Source organism: Leptodactylus fuscus, chromosome 11 (genome assembly GCF_031893055.1).
Source record: "Leptodactylus fuscus isolate aLepFus1 chromosome 11, aLepFus1.hap2, whole genome shotgun sequence".
Lineage (NCBI taxonomy): Eukaryota > Metazoa > Chordata > Amphibia > Anura > Leptodactylidae > Leptodactylus > Leptodactylus fuscus.
In genome coordinates, this window is record NC_134275.1 from 10,046,734 (window position 1) to 10,063,734 (window position 17,001).

Sequence of the window (17,001 nt, forward strand, 5' to 3'; positions counted from 1 at the left end):
ATACCACTGATCACCCCCCGCCCCCAACCTAATACCACTGATTACCCCCAGCCTCCTCTCCCCAACCTAATACCACTGATCACCCCCAGCCTCCTCCCCCCACCTAATACCAATGATTACCCCCAGCCTCCTCTCCCCCCGCCCCCAACCTAATACCACTGATCACCCCCAGCCTCCTCTCCCCCCGCCCCCAACCTAATACCACTGATCACCCCCAGCCTCCTCTCCCCCCGCCCCCAACCTAATACCACTGATTACCCCCAGCCTCCTCTCCCCCCGCCCCCAACATAATACCACTGATCACCCCCAGCCTCCTCTCCCCAACCTAATACCACTGATCACCCCCAGCCTCCTCCCCCCACCTAATACCAATGATTACCCCCAGCCTCCTCTCCCCCCGCCCCCAACCTAATACCACTGATCACCCCCAGCCTCCTCTCCCCCCGCCCCCAACCTAATACCACTGATCACCCCCAGCCTCCTCTCCCCCCGCCCCCAACCTAATACCACTGAGCACCCCCAGCCTCCTCTCCACCCGCCCCCAACCTAATACCACTGATCACCCCCAGCCTCCTCTCCCCCCGCCCCCAACCTAATACCACTGATCACTCCCAGCCTCCTCTCCCCCCGCCCCCAACCTAATACCACTGATCACCCCCAGCCTCCTCTCCCCCCGCCCCCAACCTAATACCACTGATCACCCCCAGCCTCCTCTCCCCCCGCCCCCAACCTAATACCACTGATCACCCCCAGAGGTTGGCATATAAACAAGGATGGTTACATTCACTGACAGCAAGCAGAGATATCCCAATTGCTGAATTCACCAGCTTTGAGGTCAGGTCTTTGTCTGGGTGAGAAATCTTGCTATACCCAGAACAGTGGTCACCCAGCTTTCCTTGTCTCCTGAGTGGAAGAATTGGCTAGATAGCTACTGATGTCATATTACTGTATAGCAAGGCCGGTCTGTCATTCAGGAAAGCTGGGTGATGCTACATAAAGCCTCTCTGTATCAGGTTATTACTAAGCAGACTCCCCGAATGGAATACCAAATGCAGATGTGAACCGGGCCCAAGAAGGGTTCGCGGTATCACGTTATCACTTCTATACCGTGAAGGGAAAGCTGAGTGACTATGAACTGGCAGCCATATTGTAACTACCCAGCTTTCCTTTGCTCCTGAGTGGAAGAGTTGTTTAGTACTGTATACCAAGCCAAGTTTATCAGGAACCTAGGAAAGCTGGATGAAAGCCCAGAAAATATGCTCTGTATCAGGGTATCCCTGGGGGCCACTCACTCACCCATCTTTCCTAGACGCCTGAGTGGCAGGTATTCTTCCTAGTAAGGTAGAGCCGAGTGACTATGGAACAGCAGCCATTCTAGTATCACCCTGCTTTCCCAGAGCCCAGAATGGTGACCACTACCCGCACCCATAGCGACAGGACGCCTCACTCCCAGCGCGCACTACATTCCCCGGCATCCCCTGCGCGGTTGTGACGTCATCACTCGGGGACTGTTCCCACAGCAGCGCCGATACGAGATGATGGCGGACCCGTTGAACGTCGGGGTGAACCTGGAGGCCTTCTCCCAGGCCATTCACTCCATCCAGGCGCTTCGCTCCAGCGTCACCCGGGTGTTTGACTGCCTGAAGGATGGCATGAAGAACAAGGAGAGCCAGGAGGCCCGGGAGAGATCCTTCATCAGCGACTTCCAGGACAACCTGCACTCCGTCAACCGGGACCTCAAGTATGGGCTCAGGCGGGGAGGGAGGGGCTGCTGGGGGGGGGGGGAGAGAGGCCTGTGGAGTGTGCTCGGAATGTCCGGGCAGGCCTCGGGTGCTCTGTAGTCTCTCTTGCTGGATCTCTGCTTGTCGTCAGTGAATGATCACAGCTGAGGGTTTGTTACAATGTATTCAGTCTAGTCAGTCTGTGCTGTTACAATGTATTCAGTCTAGTCAGTCTGTGCTGTTACTTTGTTACAATGTGTCAGCGCTGGTAATAAGTATCACAAGGATCCTTGTTAGTTGATGGTCGGCGTATAGCGTATACCTGGCAGTGGCCGCAGTGTTTGTGTGCCCATACAGTAGCCTCCTGGTAGCCCCGGTGCCCCTAAGGGCTGTTGGCCACTGACCTGGTCCACTGTAATATTTGATATATGGGGCAGGTGACTTGCTGGGAGTTGTAGTCCTGTTACAGTTCGATGTCTTGCTGATCTCTCTCTCCCCTTTCTCCTCAGTGAGCTGGAACGTCTCAGTAATCTGGTGGGGAAACCGTCGGAGAACCATCCGCTCCATAATAGCGGCCTGCTGAGCCTGGACCCCGTCCACGACAAGACCCCGCTGTACAGCCAGCTGCTGCAGGCTTATAAGTGGTCCAATAAGGTAAGACAAGGGTCTGGCGTGCCCCCTATTACTGGTCTGCAGCTTCTAGCATACTGTGGTACAGCTGGGGGGGGGGACACCAGTTGCAGACCACCGTCCCACCCCTTCATACTGGTTGTATTTCCTGACTACTGGGATCCTCATCATCACATGAAGGCAGTGGGGCACTTTTACTGAGATGTCTATGTGCTGGCAGCTCTTCAATCCCATCCTCCTTTTATGTTGTTAGAAACAGGGGCCAGGTGCGCCCGCCCCCCCCCCCCCCCCCCCCCATCTGTGTGATCGGTCAGGGTTCCAGTGGTTGTATCCTCACCAATCAGACACACATCATACCTGTTAGAAGCTCGCTGACCACCATGTTGGTCTTCAGTAAGGGCAGCGAAGCGGCTCAGCAGGTAGCGCTGTTACTTTCCAGCACTGGGGCAACATGGGGTTAACTTGGAATTTAGATTGACAAGCCCCATGAGATCAGAGACTTATATGAGTGATCTCTATATAGTGCTGCAGAATATCCTGGTGCTATTTAAATGAGTACTGTCAATGTAATAGAAATTGTCATCCGGCTTTTCTTGAGTCCTGAATGGTAACTGGATCTGTGTGGGGTTGTATAGAAGTCTATAAGTGCAATGACTTGTGAATCTGTCTAGTTATACGCTTTATACAACCCCACACATAGACAGTAAGCATGGGGGTATTCGTCTCCCACCTCCTCACACTCAATCTCATTAATGGTTTTGTAAAATTCTGCCTTGTAACAAACTCTCAGCTGTGGGAAGTCACAGCTTGGTTTGTACTTCAGTCTATGAGTGTGTGACCGCAAGCAGTGACCATGACACGTGAGATGGCGACGCTCTATAAAGTCATTTGGGGTTTTATGAAGTGGTGAGCTGTCCGGTCCAGCGATTTATCATTGTGTCGAGTTCATTGAGAGGAATTAAAGGGGTTCTCCAGAGCTAATGTTAGGGGTGCTATCTATGTATGATCAGTGCGGCCTGAGCAGCAGAACAAAGGGGCCACCACTCCATCTGTGGTCTGTTCCGGGCTGACACAGCTACATGTACACAGAGCTGATCCATGGTGGTCCTAATGGTCAGACCCTCGTCAGTCATACAGTGATAAAGCTATATACTCCTGTAATGAACGGCGCGGTGGTCACTGACGTACACGCATATGTCTCCATTCATGTCAGTGGGACTTATAGGAACAGCAGTGATGGGCAAGGGGCTCTTCTTCACGTGGAGGGCTGCGGTCCAACAACTCAGAACCTGCTTATTCCTTTAAACTGGTTCTCTGTGACTTGCATATCAATGGCCTGTACTTCGGTTAGGTCGTTGAGGGTGTAAGGAGCTGGCGGCGCTCACAAGTGTTGTGGCCTTTTCCCTGTTCCAGTGATGACATTTGCATTAGTCAAAAGGTTCAGCAGAAGCTCAGTCCAATTCAAGTGAATGGGGCTGAGCTGCAATACCCACCACTGGCCATACGATATGTATGGCACTCACCTGAAACCTCTTCAACCAGCTGATGAACAGGGGTTCCTGGTATCTGATTCCCACTAGTCACATACTGCAGACATCCTCAGCATAGGTTATCAATCTGTAACTTCCAGAATGTCCCTTTAAATGCTTTTAATGGAGAAATAGCCCCTTAAAGGGGTTGCCCTGGATTAGGAAAGGCTGCTTTGCTCCAGAAACAGCCCTGCACCTGCCCACTGGGTATGTGCTCTTACATCTCTGCTAAGCTGCAATACCACACACAACCTATGAACAAGTGTGGCGCTGTTATCAGAATCCAATAGCCCTCTGACTTGTGGTTTGCGGCGTAGCTGCGGCCCGGTCGGGTTAATCTTCTGGTGACGAGTCGGTGGCTAGCTCTTGTCAGTGTCTCCCGCACTCTTGATGCCGTCAGCCGTTTTCCATACACGTTGGCGGTTTATTTTTTTTTTGCTTACTGCAGTAATCTGCTGAAATGAGAATGTGTGATTGATTTATTAGAGTCGCCGCGCGGCACGCAGACATTCATCTTCATAGATTCTTCTATCATTTTCCAATCTTTCAAAAGTCCAAATTGAAACTTTCCTTTTTCTGGATTTTTTTCTCTCGCTTTCTTTTGCCGCGGGCGCGGGGAGCCGGTTGGGGCGTCTAGACACTTCATATTTTAAGCTGCATCTATCAGGAGAAGATGAGAGCCTGACACCCACTCATTATTGCTGGATCCCGCAGAAGTGTACGGATATTAATTGATCATCAGTTATGTGCTCACCCGCAGAGGCGACTCCTCTATATCTACTGCAGTATCGCTGTCCTGGGGGATGGGATGTCTCGTACCTCAGGGGGCTCGCCACACCTGGCCGCCATTTTCTTCGTTTTTACTATGCTCTTGCAAGCAGAGACCGATGTCAAGATGCCTTCTGTTATCCTTAGGGAGTGAGTGTGATAGGTGGCCACTGTATCCGGGGCACACGCTGGTTAGTAGAATGAAGGGGCGCCAGTGCTCCCCGTTACTGCAGCGCCAACACAGTGGTGGGGGATCAAGGCCAGCCTCTTATACGCCAGGCTTGAAGTCCTCCATGCTGATGGAAGGTGGGCCTCATTCATGACTGGGTACATTCCTTATCACTCCTGGATCCCGTGCTCCTCAGCTAAAATCTAGACCAACATCCAGGGTGTTACAGCTAACATGACTTATTGCAGGCAGACGGTACAGTCCTGGTACAAGCGGTCAGGTAATGTTTTTTTACATGATCATGGACCTTTATGGCCACGCCCGGCCTTGTGGTTGAGTAATGGCTGGTGTCCAGGCGCAGCAGTGGTAGTGACAAGGTGGGGACAAAATGTAATATGTAACAAGGACCCGGAGCCCGGACATCAGGGACAGCAGGAGCAAATAACATCCTGGCTGCTAGAGAAAGGTAATGGCGTAGTTACCCCATCCAGTGCCCCTTCTCGCTCCTGCCTGGGAACCCCTTTAAATTTAACAGAGTAAGAGACCAACTGATGCGCCCAATGACGTCAGATCTAGTTGTCGCCAATTTTGTTCCTATCAATGTCACCCCATTGATAATATCGGTTTCTCCTTTCGATGGAATCTAAAAAAAAAAAATCCATCTTTGTGATCGTTTTCTTTGGGGAGTTTCGATGCGTTTTATGGATCTTTGTTTTCATAGAATTCGATCTGGATCTGTGGGGCGACGCAGGATCCATACTATAGATCTGGACAGGTTTAGATCTCATTGACTGGTATGGGGAGAATTTGGGAGATGTTCGCTGATGTGTACGTGATCTCTGCAGATCCTGCTACCGCCCCTTTAAATCCGTCCATGCCTGTAGAGCTGCCAGTAAGTGTTCTCCTAGTGCATTATTAAGGCCGGGTCAGTGACTTTGGCTTGTGGTTTGGTTTCCTCAGACGCCGGTTCTGCTGGTTTTGCACCCTCGGCCGCTCTGACCTTCGGTCCCCCCACCGCGCTCCGCGCCCTCACCCTCCCGCCGCTGCTCATTTTCGTGTCCTCCTTTTGAGGTGGCAGCTGTTTTTTGCTGTTCTGTATTTTGTTTTCCCTTCATCTCAATAATTAATGTGCCCCCCCGGCCCCCCCACCAGATTTTCTGCCTCCACCTTGTATATTTGATGAGCTGAGATAAGGGCATCTCCCCCCTCCCTCCTTCTGCCTGTTCTTACATTACTGCTTGCTTGAGTAACTATGTGGCAGGCAGATAGCATGCAAGCAGGGAAAACAGGCCAAGATTGCAGAGGACGGCGGTGAAGGGCAGAAGTGATAATGTACAACCCGACATCAAACTTCAGGCGCTTAACAAGCTCTCGCTTGGAATTTGGGAGTTGCGCTCACCGGGGTTTAGCATAATCCCTGTGTCAGCAACATCGGCAGCTCTGGATGTAAGCAAAGAGCAGACAGATCTCATGTAGTCCAAATATCCCTGCCCCCCCCACCCAAAGTGTAAGGCCCCTGGGGGTGCCATCTGTATTCACCCTCCAGCACATGGACCACATCCAGCATCCACATCCGTCTCCTCCTGCGCTGTCTGCAAGGCAACAATGCCCCTGAACCGCAAGGTCTGCCATCTAGCATGCTGTCAGTGAATAGAATGCGAGCCCCGCAGGGCCCTGTCACCACCTATGCAGTAGGCTGTGATCAGGACAAGGATGTAACCTAAAAGTTTACAATCCCTGACCATTATTCTAGCTTTGGCATTTCTCACAGCTGAGGTTTTGCTACAGTTGCTTCCAGTTTAGCATCAGAGCAGCCTCGTCTTCTCTCCTGCCCTGTTTGTTACAGTGTGTCAGTGTGGGTAAAGTGTGGTGACAGCTACAAAGAATCGTCTAGACTGGATACAACTGTAAAAAACCTGCAGCTGTGGAATGTATTAATCCAGTGTGTAATGGTTGTATACTCGCAGAGCGTTAGCGGCACACAGCACCGACAATTCACAAGTATACAGTATAATCCTGCGTTCATTGGTGGGCGGGGTCTGACATGTGGCGGCTGTGAGCATGCTCCATGATGTTTGAGCTTGTGGGACACACAGCGCAGATCCCTTTAAGGATTTCAGCAGGGGCCCCTGAGAGCTCTGAGGGCCCCGCGGGGCCGGTCAGTGGCTTCCTATGAGTGGTGTTGGATACAGTGCTTCTTACTTCTCTATTGTCCTTGTAACATCAGTTTCTGACGTCTTTGGCGCGGCTCGTCTTCCAGGGTAACCGCGCGCTCTCCTTACGTAATTTTGTTAAGGTTTATCTGCCCATGTCAAGTTCGCCCCAGGAAAAACAAATTTGCATGAAATCCCCGGTGACTGCGAGATGGAACCGCTCGGCTGCCGCGGCATCTTATTTATGGGAGGGATTTTGTTCCTTCTTTCCCCTCTTGGCGTTCACACCAATTAAAAGAGGAAACGCCAGCGACTAATTTATCTGTGTGTTAATGAGGAAAAAGCGTTAATAGTACTAAAAAATCAGAACGGGGGGCTGTGCGGTCCCTGACGCCATCTTATCGGTCTATTTATAGGTTATAGGTAATAGTGCTGCAGCAGGCGGCCATCTTGGCTCAAGGGGGAAGGGCGCCCATCAGTGCTTGGCGATGCCCCTTCTCCATGATTGTGTCACCAGCTAGAGAGAGTCATGTAGCCGGCCCGTAGTGACCCCCCTAGGTGTATATGTAACCCGCCTGTAGGTGTATATGTAGCCCGCCGTATGTGTGTGTATATATATATATAATCTTGCACATTGTTACCCTCAATTCTTCTCTTCCTCCACTTGCATCGGAAATCACCCAGCTTTCCCAAAATCCAGAATATATAGTTAAGGGCTTTGGGAAAGCTGGGTGACTCCTCTCTGGGACAGGTTGTCTTTGTCCCGCATCAGCTGACCTCACCCCATTGTTAATAATCTGTCTCTCTAATTGTCTTAATATTCTTCATTATTTTTATTATTCTTGTTTTTTTCTCCTTTTATTGATTTTCTTGTGTCTTTTCCATCTCCAGTTTCTGCTCTTTCCTCGCTGTAGTCGATCGCTCGCTGTGAAGGGCTCTCAACCCTCTATAACCCCTATTGATCAGCTGCAGAGACCTGGTGTCAATGTAGTAAAATCCCATCATGTGTGACACTTAAAGGGCCGGTATCCTAAAGTCTGCAGATATTAGTCACACACATAAGTCTAGAAGCCTCATTGTCCTCCAGGCCCCGAGCGTCTTCTGACAATAAGAGTAATGGAGGGATCTATTAAAGGGCCAATCACCCTAAATCCAGCAGCTTATACTAATGCAGGAGTGTTATAAGAGTTGTGATCTACGTCCTGCCCCAGTGACCTGGCTGATAACAGCGAGTACTAGCTGACACCCCCTCCCCTCCTCCCACCCCCGCTCTCCTTCCCTCGTCTTCCAGAGGACGCCGTGTTCAGTCCTTCTCTCCGGTTCCAGCTCTGGCACTTCGGCCGCCATCAGGGCTCCTTTCCAGACTCTTCTTCTTCTTCCTCTGAGATTCCCTCCTGGGAAAGAGAAGAAAATGTTTCCAGCGTTCGTGTTTATACAAGAGAAGGAAAGTTCCTTAGAGCGTGCGGCGGCGGCGGAGAGTGTGCGAGCGGTGACGGCTGGTGCTGCCGCGCTCTGACAACGGTCAAGAGACGATAATTGTTCTGTCAACACTCTCTCGGCTGCTCATCACGAGTCATTCTCACTTGTCGCAGGTTGTGCACTTGGGTTTGGCGAGGCGAATGGGAGTCGAGAACTAAAATCCGAATCTCTCTGTAATAGAAAGCTTGTCCCTGTTATGGTTGTCAGGATCCAGCCTGCAGGGTAAAGCACAGCGGACTCCATTGTGGTTGTCAGAGCCACAGCCATGCACGTGTTGGCATCTGAGATATATATATATATATATATATATATATATATATATATATATATATATATGGGTCTTTCTTTTGCAAAGCCCCTCCCACATGTCTAATTTGGGGTCCCCAACCAGGGCCTAGTCCACCCTATCCAGGTGTCGGTTTAACCAAAACACATGGGTTGTCAGGGATAGATTTACGTTCCTAGATAAGTGTGTGGATATATTAGTATAGTGTGACCCTGGACGACGCCATGACAGCCAGAATATCCACCATTCTTTACATTGCGGTATCCAAAGAGTTAACAAAACAACAATTAACAATGTAATAATAAGTTTATTCCAGATTATCCGAAAAGTGAACCAACAATTCCTGAGTCTACGTGTACTTCGCTTTACGGATCTTGCTGTCTACTCTATTCACATCCAAAGCAGCATTCAAAATTTTGCTGCTGTGGTAAGACTTCATGCACACGACTATAAGACAGGCTGTATACAGCTGCAGTACGACACCTATCGGTACCCGCCGAGCCCTACGTTACTCCTGTATACATTGTATATACTGCCCCTATACACAAGGCCACGCTCCATATTGGTGGAGTTGTGGGTACAGCTTTGGAGGTGACTAGAGCGTGATTTAACAAGTTTGCATTTTTCAAGGTCCGACCCCAGATCGGCTTCTCTGGATGCGACCGTGACCCCGATCGCGTTACCGTCTCCCCTCGCCTTAATGAACTCCACCATGAAAGCGTCTTCTAATCGTTGGCAGAAAGTTTTGGCGCTGTCCCTGCAGGCTGCGCTGAAATCCGTTTAATCTGCTGAACCGCATATAAAATATTTACTAATTCATTCCCGCATTAGATTAATTTCTCTCTCGCTGTTGATAATCAGCCGTTTAACAAATAAAAGCGCGGCGTCCGCGCGGCGGATGAAACGGATGCTAATTGCGTCTTGTGTCCCTGCGGTGGAAGCCGCTTTTACCTGAAAACCTTTTTTTTTTCTAATATGTATTTTTTTTATTTCATCTTCAAGTCAAAAAAGAAGAGACTCTGAAAAATCTGCGCCCCCCCCCCCCTCCTCGTGCCGCCATCGGCTCCCTCCCACTCCACAAAAAAAGTTTATTTCAAGCAAGAATATGCTCCGTACCCGGCGCCATCTGTTCAGGCGTCTTACATAAGTTCTTATAGCGAGCGCAGAGATATTAATAAGAGGGGGAGGGCGGCTGAGAACGCCCCCCGTGTCCTCACAAGTCACGCTCCGCTGCAGTTCAGGGTTGTAGGGACTTGCTTGCCTCGTGCGGTCACCGTATACAGTATGGCTGCGGCCGTGCAGGCGCCGGGCTGTCCTGGAGCAGGTAGGCTGCCGTAGGTTTAGGGTTCTGTTCACACAGTCAGGATTTACATGGCTTAATCTGTATCCAATGTATGTCTATAGGGTTTTTGGAACCCAGTGCACATGTGCGGGAAAGAACTGGGCTCATCTGTCCGTAACCGCAGAATTTGTTCATACACAAATACGCCGTCGTACGGAAATGTCAGCTGTGTCATACACTTGCCCTGTTTTGCAGTTTTCTCTTTAGAAACAGCGCCACCCGTGTCTGCAGGTTGTATCTGGAATCACAGATGAGGGAACAGGGCTGAGCTGCAATACCACACACAACGTGTGCACAGATGGGGCGCCGTTTTTGTCAGAAAGCATCTGTATTTATAATCCAGGACCGTCCCTTTAAAAGGAGTATTCTGGTTGTTACCCCCTATCTACTGACAACCCCCCCCCCCTTCACTCAAGATAGTAAAGCCCCATCATTCAGCTACCTGCATTGGTTCCCTTACCCTTGGCGGCACACCTTTATGACTTGTTAGTCAGCTCCAGCAGGGGGGGCAGCAGGTTTGATGGGTAACCCCCCCCGTCAGTATCCTGTCAATGGGGGTAACTTGTTGTCACCTTTACTTATATAATAATGACTTCGGTATTCCGAACCTTCTGACATCTGAGGCTTTGTTACAGTTACGGTCTCTTGTCTGCACTGATACATTGTATCCGCCTGGAGATCAGAGGATGCAATTGTAACAAACCCTCCGCTGTACGAGGTCACTGCCTGGGTGATGTCATAGGTCACAGCCCCCCCCTGTTAGACCCTAAGCGATCGGCGCAGCAGCCGGGGCTTGTCTTTTTATCCTCCGTTGCGGCCTCATCCATATTGTCGATTCCCTGTCACTGTCAGCGGGCATCCATTATCAGCGCACGTGAAGCGCGCCATCAATTGTCCTAGTTAACGGTGAGCGCCAGAGATCTCCATAAATCTGCGTGGCCAATTGAGCGCGGACAGCTTCCTTGTAGCCATTTCACTGACTATTATGCCTGGGAGGGGAGCGCAGCTCTGTGCCAAGAGTTATGTGAACGGAGCGGCTGCGGCGGCAGAGATGGCGAACACATTAACGTCTCCAGCTCTGGAGGAAGGGAATGGTGGAAAGGGTTAATCTCCATGCAGGCCATTATTAGGCACACGGCTCTTATTAAAGGGCCGGCGTAGTAAATAACACATACTTTGCAGATTTGTTGTCCCAGTTCGGCTATTATCACCCCCGGCCATCAAGCCTCGTCTTGTCTCTGCGATGCCGCAACTCGCGCTGGTGGAGCAGAATGTGGTGACGCTTTACTGCTGTGTCATAATAATTGGACACCCCATGCAGATGCAGCATGTAAAGGGTTACAGAACAATTCACCTGAGACTTAGCTGGAAGAAGTCACTGACCTTACTGCAGTCACCATAGCGCCCTCCTAGGCCAAAACCCTGTCCCGCACCCCCCACCCCTCCAAGACCTTGTCTTATCCAAATTCATCGAGCTAAGGAACAAGCTGCACATGATGAGTAACACTAGTGATGGCCGGTGTATGATGTGTGAGATAACTCCATAACTCCAACAAGCACTTGGGGTGAGATAGAAGCTTATTGTTAGCTGCAGCATCATGTCGCTATTACTATCTGTTATCAGCCATGTCAGGAGAGGAGAGGCCGACTGTAGGACAGGAGAATACAATCTATTACTATCTGTTATCAGCCATGTCAGGAGAGGAGAGGCCGACTGTAGGACAGGGGAATACAATCTATTACTATCTGTTATCAGCCATGTCAGGAGAGGAGAGGCCGACTGTAGGACAGGGGAATACAATCTATTACTATCTGTTATCAGCCATGTCAGGAGAGGAGAGGCCGACTGTAGGACAGGAGAATACAATCTATTACTATCTGTTATCAGCCATGTCAGGAGAGGAGAGGCCGACTGTAGGACAGGGGAATACAATCTATTACTATCTGTTATCAGCCATGTCAGGAGGGGAGAGGCCGACTGTAGGACAGGAGAATACAATCTATTACTATCTGTTATCAGCCATGTCAGGAGAGGAGAGGCCGACTGTAGGACAGGAGAATACAATCTATTACTATCTGTTATCAGCCATGTCAGGAGAGGCCGACTGTAGGACAGGAGAATACAATCTATTACTATCTGTTATCAGCCATGTCAGGAGAGGAGAGGCCGACTGTAGGACAGGGGAATACAATCTATTACCATCTGTTATCAGCCATGTCAGGAGGGGAGAGGCCGACTGTAGGACAGGGGAATACAATCTATTACTATCTGTTATCAGCCATGTCAGGAGAGGTGAGGCCGACTGTAGGACAGGGGAATACAATCTATTACTATCTGTTATCAGCCATTCCGGGCTTTGTGCTGTTCTCTTCTCCTCTTTCTATGTGAATATTCTGCATCTTGTGTGATGGTTTCCAGACATGGCGGAGTCTTTGAGGTTCCCCTGTGTTCTGTCTCTCGCTCTCGGTCCCCTCCTCGTGTTATCTTGGCGGCCCCGGCTCCCCAGCTGAAGGGTTCGTTACCGAAATAGAAATTATAGGGGGCAGAGATTAGGATGAAGACTCTTTTAATCATTCTGAGGCAAAACTTTTTTTGTCGCCCATCTTTTCCAGTCCACCCCTGCAACTGGCGAGTTCTGTGCTGGGAAGCGGTCGCGCGTCTCATTACCAGGCGGATATAGAGCGAGGTCAGGATAATGAGGCACATTGTGGGGGTGTCTCCTCAGATGAGCGAGGTGTCTCTGCCGCTGCCCCCCACCCCTATCTCTTTGCGCCTGATTCCTGACATTGTCATAGAGGAGGAAGGTTGAGAGGGGAAATGACTGAGGTGCCACAGAACCCCCATGCATCACATGCAGGATTGGAGGAGGGGGTTATCATAGGCTGGGCTGTCACCTATAGCCCCCACCACATCTTAAATACGGCATGTGACGCTTGTGGTGTGATGGAACTTTGGGGGGCAAACCTGAGCTAGATGAACCCCCACATCGCCCCATGAAACGCCTTATATTATGCAGGATAATAGCTGTTGGGTCCCATCCCCATCAATGAAAATGGTCTCCGTGGGCGGGTGTGCCGTCGGGGTCAGTGTGCTAATTCATTGCAGTCAATCTCTTTTATGAACCCCCTTTAACCAGGATAGCTAACACCCCTTCCCCCAATATGCTGCCTCCTGAACCCTACTTTGTAGGACTCGGCTCCTTAGCACATTATACAGCATTAAAGGGGTTGACGTCTTCCTATAACAGCGCCACCCCCACCCACAGGTTATGTTTGGCACTGCAGCTCAGTCCCATTGACTTCAGTTGGGCAGAGCTGCAATACCAGACACAACCTACGGTCAGATGTGGCACTGTCTATAGAATTGAGCAAGGGCAGAGGCCACTAAAGTTGGTCTTTGCCTTCCATTATGCGGTCAGGATCTCATATGACTCTCATCCTGGCACTGAAATAGTTACCATTGCTGGCCCTCAGTCCCGGGAGGGTCCTATTCACATACAGCAGGGATAGTGATTTCTGTGGAGGGTCCTAGACGTGGTGAAAACAGCGAACACGGTAGAATTTCCCACAGTCTGTAAACCCCGGCTGTGGCTGCTGCAGGATTAGGGGGGGATTAAGCGGCCTCCCTGCCCCCTCCCGCGTGTGCGCCCCTCACCCAGGCTGCCTAATAGCTATTGATAGGAGGCTCATCCAGCAGAATCATGAGCCGGCACACTACAACATCCGTAAGACATCTCTCTGCACCAGTCAATGACTGCGCCGACCTGTAAACTATGTGAACCCCCCCCCCCCCAAATGTAGATGGTTTATAGTGACTAGCAGGGTGTACTGGGCAAACTGGGGTGTCAGAATATTGGGGGGCTGTATCGCATGCGACACTAAGGGTTGCTCCAACTGCAAACACAGAGACACACGAGAGCAACAGAGAGCACATGGTCATCTCTCTTATATGACCAAGTTGAGCGTTGTAGTTGTAGTGCGGCGCCCCCAGTCCTCCGCTGTGGTGTATGATGCGACTGTTGCGTTCTTTCTATGGCCATGCTGAGCGTTGTAGTTGTAGTGCGGCGCCCCCAGTCCTCCGCTGTGGTGTATGATGCGACTGTTGCGCTCTCTCTATGGCCATGCTGAGAGTTGTAGTTGTAGTGCGGCGCCCCCAGTCCTCCGCTGTGGTGTATGATGTGACTGTTGCGCTCGCTATGTGGCCATGCTGAGCGTTGTAGTTGTAGTGCGGCGCTCCCAGTCCTCCGCTGTGGTGTATGATGCGACTGTTGCGCTCTCTCTATGGCCATGCTGAGCGTTGTAGTTGTAGTGCGGCGCCCCCAGTCCTCCGCTGTGGTGTATGATGTGACTGTTGCGCTCGCTATGTGGCCATGCTGAGCGTTGTAGTTGTAGTGCGGCGCCCCCAGTCCTCCGCTTTGGTGTATGATGCGACTGTTGCGTTCTTTCTATGGCCATGCTGAGTGTTGTAGTTGTAGTGCGGCGCCCCCAGTCCTCTGCTGTGGTGTATGATGTGACTGTTGCGCTCGCTATGTGGCCATGCTGAGCGTTGTAGTTGTAGTGCGGCGCTCCCAGTCCTCCGCTGTGGTGTATGATGCGACTGTTGCGCTCTCTCTATGGCCATGCTGAGCGTTGTAGTAGTGCGGCGCCCCCAGTCCTCCGCTGTGGTGTATGATGCGACTGTTGCGCTATTTCTATGGCCATGCTGAGCGTTGTAGTTGTAGTGCGGCGCCCCCAGTCCTCCGTTGTGGTGTATAATGCGACTGAGGCGCTCTTTCTATGGCCATGCTGAGCGTTGTAGTTGTAGTTCGGCGCCCCCAGTCCTCCGCTGTGCTGTATGATGTGACTGTTGCGCTCTTTCTATGGCCATGCTGAGCGTTGTAGTTGTAGTGCGGCGCCCCCAGTCCTCGCTGTGGTGTATGATGCGACTGTTGCGCTCTCTATGTGGCCATGCTGAGCATTGTAGTTGTAGTGCGGCGCCCCCAGTCCTCCGCTGTGGTGTATGATGCGACTGTTGCGCTCTCTCTATGGCCATGTTGAGCGTTGTAGTTGTAGCGCGGCGCCCCCAGTCCTCCGCTGTGGTGTATGATAAGACTGTTGCGCTCTTTCTATGGCCATGCTGAGCGTTGTAGTTGTAGTGCGGCGCCCCCAGTCCTCTGCTGTGGTGTATGATGCGACTGTTGCGCTCTCTCTATGGCCATGCTGAGCGTTGTAGTTGTAGCGCGGCGCCCCCAGTCCTCCGCTGTGGTGTATGATAAGACTGTTGCGCTCTTTCTATGGCCATGCTGAGCGTTGTAGTTGTAGCGCGGCGCCCCCAGTCCTCTGCTGTGGTGTATGATGCGACTGTTGCGCTCTCTCTATGGCCATGCTGAGCGTTGTAGTTGTAGCGCGGCGCCCCCAGTCCTCCGCTGTGGTGTATGATAAGACTGTTGCGCTCTTTCTATGGCCATGCTGAGCGTTGTAGTTGTAGCGCGGCGCCCCCAGTCCTCCGCTGTGGTGTATGATAAGACTGTTGCGCTCTTTCTATGGCCATGCTGAGCGTTGTAGTTGTAGTGCGGCGCCCCCAGTCCTCTGCTGTGGTGTATGATAAGACTGTTGCGCTCTTTCTATGGCCATGCTGAGCGTTGTAGTTGTAGTGCGGCGCCCCCAGTCCTCCGCTGTGGTGTATGATGCGACTGTTGCACTCTCTCTATGGCCATGCTGAGCGTTGTAGTTGTAGTGCGGCGCCCCCAGTCCTCCGCTGTGGTGTATGATGCGACTCCTGACACGTTGCGAAGCCCTCATGACAGTAAAAGGGATAATCTGGAATCCATTCACCTGACAATCTGACACCGTGGAATCCGCCATGACAGCCGCTTTATCCTGGCCGAGCCGCCTTCATATATCACTGTCATTGCAAGTCTCTAGGGGGGTCTGGCTGTACCTGGTGCCCCCCCCAATCCTTCTTAGTGTAATAGCCACGCCCACTTTTACCGTTTCCCTCCGTAATAGTGAATATGGCCCTTCATAAGGACGGGGCTCGGTCTCGGCACATTATTGCAATGTCTGCAGATTTCTGGCCTGATAGCAGAAGTAAGTGCCCCCCGCTGTGTGTAGACAGTACATGCTGTCAGGAGTGGGGGGCGGGGGGCTCGGCGGGTCTATCTGTGGGCTTAATTCTCACTCCATATGTCCCTTTGACCCGACCTTGTCAACCCTAAACCGCTCTCGCTTATGTGAAAATGCAGTTGTTAGAGATTTATTTTAATTTCCAGTCGGTGATATGTGGCGCGATGCCAGCGCCGCCGCCAGGAAGGTCAAGACCAGGCGTCTTTACGTTAGGAGCCAAGCAGGACTATAGCGTGTGCGAGAGGGCCACGGCTTATATACTTAAAGGGTCTGCGCAGTCTTAAAATATTACCTGTTATACCGTGTGGGTGTGGCGGTGGGCACATGATGGCAACCTCAAGCACGTACAAGCACACATGGAATGGCGCCCCCTGCTGTGACCATCGTCCGCACGATTTGAAGGTATTATGGTATTATCAGCAAGATTGTGCAGACATCGGCTACTACGGGTGTCTCACATGGCAGCCGCTGGGTACCTGAGACGCGCCTGTGCCGACCTTCTGTTTTATGCGGATTTCATATTGATAGTCTTTCTCTTTGACGATGGCGGCCAATATAACGCAGGTGCGGTTTTCAGCCTCGTCTTGACTGCTCGGTGTTCGCGATGTCAGGCTGAAAGCATTTTTAGCTTCTGCAGCTATCTAATAGACTTCAGGACCTCTGCTTACTGCCAGTGAATGGAAAATTTATGACACATTGCTCCTTGAGCTGGAGGTTTGTTACAGTGTGTCAGTGCAGGTCAGTTCGCTGGCACAGAGAAGAACGTTGCGTGATGCCGATTCCAGGACCTGTCATTACCAGCCCGATCCCTCCAGTACT

General features: G+C 51.3%; 1 protein-coding gene across 1 annotated transcript in view; it reads left to right on the forward strand.

Annotated features, from left to right (window-relative positions):
• The first annotated feature begins 1,532 nt into the window (after positions 1–1,532).
• MED27 (mediator complex subunit 27) overlaps positions 1,533–17,001 on the forward strand; it is a 119,082-nt gene continuing 103,613 nt past the window's right edge. Inside the window, exons 1-2 of the mRNA XM_075260287.1 lie at positions 1,533–1,741; positions 2,231–2,375. Coding sequence (XP_075116388.1) covers positions 1,536–1,741; positions 2,231–2,375 — 351 coding nt within the window. The 5' untranslated portion in view covers positions 1,533–1,535. The remainder of the gene's footprint in view (positions 1,742–2,230; positions 2,376–17,001) is intronic.